The 5,000-nt window shown below is 33.5% G+C and overlaps 1 protein-coding gene across 1 annotated transcript in view; it reads right to left on the bottom strand.

Moving 5' to 3' along the window:
• LOC113822193 (zinc finger protein 341) overlaps positions 1–5,000 on the bottom strand; it is a gene marked incomplete at its 5' end in the record, with an annotated part of 7,084 nt that overhangs the window by 1,604 nt on the left and 480 nt on the right. Inside the window, 6 exon segments of the mRNA XM_070120399.1 lie at positions 1,816–1,967; positions 2,170–2,377; positions 2,530–2,707; positions 3,242–3,441; positions 3,786–3,935; positions 4,451–4,690. Coding sequence (XP_069976500.1) covers positions 1,816–1,967; positions 2,170–2,377; positions 2,530–2,707; positions 3,242–3,441; positions 3,786–3,935; positions 4,451–4,690 — 1,128 coding nt within the window.

Genomic DNA, 5,000 nt, shown 5'->3' with positions numbered 1-5,000 from the left:
CTTTACCTCCATAAATAAAAACACTCATTTACCTACAATTGTATACCTATATGCTTGTAAGTTGGAAGGGAAGAGAAAATCTGACAAAATATTTTTCAAGTCTTCAAGATTTGCTCAATTTCTTTAAATTACATGTGAAATATCGTTCCCCTCTATGGGATATGCCCATTTCTTAAGCATATCCCCAAGAAACTTTACTTCAATGAATATACTTCCCCTGTCTACCAAGTAACTCAATTCTCCAAATCTGCAAATATGGATAATCTTTGATAAGATCTTTAAAAAAGTATAGGATGCTTTAGTTTGACATGAAAAAAAAGAAAAAAAGATAAAAGAAAAGAAAAGAAAAGAGAGAGAGAGAGAGAGAAAAAATATTTATATAAGAAGAAATACAAGATCCTGATTCAACACAATTCCATATTTGTCAGAATAATTTATGAATGAAACTAAGGGATAAAATAAACATGATAAAATAATAATCATTTGGAGGGAAGTTTTACCCCTTCTACTATAGAACAATCAGACCTTGAACTGGCTAACCTAATGCTGCTGTTACCATGCAATGTTCACGGTAGTTTTGTTTTGTGAAATGTCTCTACACTTACATGGCTGCACAAGTGCTCATCTTCCGGGAAGTCAATTAGTAAACCTGATGTCTTCACTAAATTCCCACTTTATCTTCTTAATGCTATTAATATTGATGCTGTCATTATTCTTATCAACATTACAATTATCATAATGTTATTTACAATACTAATAGCTATATAAGATAAAAATTATATTTCCAAACTTTGAGGAAACAAGTAAGCACTTGAGATAAGTCATAGTAATAATGGAATACTTGGTGACTAAGGATTTGTGGAGCCATCTATGTGTAAAGACAACTAATAAACTTTTTTAGACAAAAAGCAATAAAATTGCTTTAAGAAAAAGGCTGAAACTTCCCAATATTGTAATACCTACGAAATAAGAAATAATAACAATAATAATTTTTAAAAAGTAATAATAATAATTATAATAATAATAACAAATAAATAAATAAAACCCCAGAGGAGATCATCCTGCATAGGAGGTTAAATTAAGGTTGAGGACTAGGGTGACAGGAATGTGCCATAATGAAAAATTTGGCTGAAGGCTGGGATTATATGAATGACTTGTCATTTGTGCACAATGCTCTTTGAGTAAGATTACACCCAGTGGGCATTTACGAAATGGCTTTTGTATCATCTACACTGGTAAATGAATGTGAAAAGTCCTTATATGAGAAAGAGCTTTTATTTACTAAGAAAAAAAAAAATGTATATACCAAATCATTTTTTACTTAAAAATATTTATAAAAATGAAATTAAAGTCATATATGAAAAAAATTCTGTAAGATTCAGTGCTACAACCAGACCTTATATTGGTGAAAAACATGTTCAGTTAGAACATATGCGAGGAATATACCACTATATACAAGGAATATCAGCTATAATCACATAATATAAAAATTAGAAATCTGTAAAACAAAATTATTTGCTATGACAAGTACATGTATTTTTTTCACCCTGTAATTGACCTCTGTGAGCTAGCACACCAATGACAGTTGGGCTTCATTTCATTCAACAAGATCTGATACTGGTATAAGCAATTCTTTAGTTGTAAAATTATTTAAAACTAATTTGAACTCAACTCTGATTCTCCCAGGCCAAAACTTCTTTGTAATTTTTGTCTCAAAATGAAAGCACTAAAAAGGCTAGTTTCATGTATATACACTTTTTTTTTTTTTTTTTCTTTTTTTCAAAGTTGAAAATATTTAACAAAAAGCAGACATACCAAGTGGCATATTGAGCACTTGACATCATCAGGTGGGATGATTTCTGTCTTCACTTGTCTCTCCAAACGTCCAGCACTTGAACCTCTCCCTCGTCCTCTTCCTCGCCTGGCTCGACCTCCGGCGTGTGTCATCATGTGCAGTCGCAGCTTGTCTGTTTTAAAATGTATATAAAGTACAAGGGAAAAAAAAAAAAAAAAAAAATGCTCTGCTTGATACTAAAAGTTTTTATATGACTCTATGGGCTTTATTAAATGTATCAGCAGCTTACTATGTTTATATCATATCTTTATGAATCTAGTTGTGAGGTGTCACCTAAAATAAAAAAAGAAATACTCAACGAAATAGAAACAAACCAGGCCTGCTGAATTCTCGTAAACATCCAAGCGTAGTCCTAAATGGACACTTTAACTTTTTTGCTTCGTGGATCAACATATGCCGCTTCAATTTGTCTCTGCGGTTAAAGGCAGTCTTGCAAATGTGGCATTCATAGGGTTTTTCTCCTGTGTGTATCAGCTGATGCAGCTTTAAGGAATACTCTGATTTGAATTCCTTGGAGCATTGCTAGAAATAAAGGTACAGAAAACAGAAGATAAGTTTGACCCATTCAAAGAAACTATCATCAAAATTTTTGATAATATACTTTCCCTTTCTACACATTATCTATAATAATAACTACTGCACACAGTTAAAATAAATGACTAAACATAACTTACAGCACACATAAATGGGTTGACTGTCCCATGCACATGAAGGTGCCTTCTGAGGAGCCTCTCTGACGTAAATACTTTCCCACACTGCTTACATGGATAATGGTGTGATGATGTGCGAAGATGGTGTTCCAGTGCCTCAGCACTTGCATACTTGTTCATGCATTTTGTACATCTGAAATAGCTGTAGGAGAGGGAAGTATGATTTCTTACAAAACACTTTCAAAGATATATAAGAACATTTTATGTTGCCCCAACCTACTGCCACGTAATATTTACCTTTGTTTCGGTCTCTCTCCTAACTTTAACCATTTGGTTTTAAATCACATAAATGATAACATAAATTAAATACTATTGCATCATCTCTGATCAACTATTTCAGTATGTAATTGCAAAATTATTCTCCATACAGATTTGTTATATACACATCTCATGTACTAAATTGTCATTCCTGCATCTTACATACTATGTTATCTATATTCTTACCCTCATCCTATAATTTCTTTTGTCTTATCCCTACCTCTTCATTTGCTTGAGTATACTCATCATATTGGTGGGTATACTGAAACAGATCATCACTACCCAAAAATATACCATGGAGATGACCTAATCCCTTATGGTAAACCACCTTTTACACCAAGATAACATCATGCTAAATGGTTGTTCACTTGTTTGGCCAGCTACATGGCATATTCACTTTAAAGACAACACAACTCACCTTGGACCTACAGTCTTCTTTGGCTGTGGGTACATGGAGTGCTCGTACTGGTGGAAACCCAAGGTCTTAAGAGAAGAGAACACCTTAGAGCATGTATGGCACCGGTACTGCAAGTCCCGGTCATGGGTGCGAATGTGGTCCAAGAAAGAGTCGAGATCATCGAAAGCTAAATCACAGTTTTTCTGTATACATTTATATACCTGTGGAAAACAATCATGGCATTAGGAAGAACTAGTAGTTCATCATGATGTAATTCATGACTATACCATGATATAAAAAGAGAAAAGAAAAGCAACTAGTTATTTTGTACAACTTACATTAAAAACTAACATTTTTGAAGTAAATTAGTACAATCATAAATACATCCAATATATGTTATTACTCATAATACATGAGAAATTGTAAATACAGTGTCAAAATCCCCTTCAATTAAATTTTGTGATATATTATTCAACATTGTTGAGAGACACGAGAATGCCTACAAGGCATTTTCTTTTTATCCAAAAATATTTTTTGAATCACAACATCTTTCTGGCATAGTAACCTTTTGGTGTGCATGTAGCTTCATGTGCGTGCGTAGCTCAACATAGCTGCCAAGGGCATGACCGCAGAACTGGCAAACATAGGAGTCATCAACAAGAACTTCTTCCTTCATTACTGTCCTTTCTTCTAACAGCTCCATCTGAGGTACCATCTGCATTGGCAAGAAGATGGCAGATGTTTTATAACAACTTTATTTCTTTTACAAAACACATGAATTTCTATATGATGATGCATACTGTATGCTGTAAATCATCTACTTCCCTGCTAATATTTTTTGTACTTAATATATAAACTTTTAAAGTTGTTCTATCCACTATAATTTTGTTTTGTGAATTTTGTTTCCACAGAGATGGCTCCACATATGCTCAATCACCAAATTAGCCTTTCATAACCTCACATGATTTCCCCATTCCTTGATTTTTTTTCTAATACTATTAAAATTGATAACTTTATTATCATCAGTGACATTATGATGATCATAATGTTTCTGGAATACCAATAGCAATAAAAGATTTTAATTTTTTTTCCAAAAACCAAGGAAAAGGGTAACCATGCGAGATATATAAGACTAGTAATTAATAATGATCCAGATTAGAATGAGCTCAGCCAAGAAAGAATTCAATATCCCTCTCCAGGCTGGTTATTTCCACACTGTTGGCTACTTACATCAATATTAGTGGACATCATCAACTTCTTAATGGGGTCTTTTGGCAGGGTATCACTTAGGGATCCTGCAGGCCAGACTCGATGCGTTGCCATGTGCTTCTTCACATTACTCTTTTGGGTGAATGCTCGTCCACAAACAATGCACTGGAAGGGCTTTTCACCAGTGTGAGACCGAATGTGCTGCTGCAAGTCAAAATTTTTGCTGAACTCCTTTCCACAGAAAGGGCATTTGTGCTTTGGCTGCAAGAAAAAGAAAGTGTTTATGTTAAAATACACAAATTAGAGAAGTTCTTAGAACTATTATTAAGGCTAGGGTACAAAACTTGCACCTGAATCCTCTGTTAAATAAAACCAAAAATCAATTTAAGATCTGTTCAGTTATTAGCTTTACACTGCATCTTTGCAAAGACAATCACTGCTGTTTTCCTGCTAATGCCTTATACAGATGAAATATGATATCTCCAACCTTACAGATATGAGAATTTTAAGTAATAAGCAGTGACCTCAATAAATTGTTATAATTGTTAGAGTTAAACCCTGAGCTAACCCT

This window comes from Penaeus vannamei, unplaced genomic scaffold (genome assembly GCF_042767895.1).
Source record: "Penaeus vannamei isolate JL-2024 unplaced genomic scaffold, ASM4276789v1 unanchor4967, whole genome shotgun sequence".
Lineage (NCBI taxonomy): Eukaryota > Metazoa > Arthropoda > Malacostraca > Decapoda > Penaeidae > Penaeus > Penaeus vannamei.
This window is presented reverse-complemented; position numbering and strand designations above follow the sequence as displayed.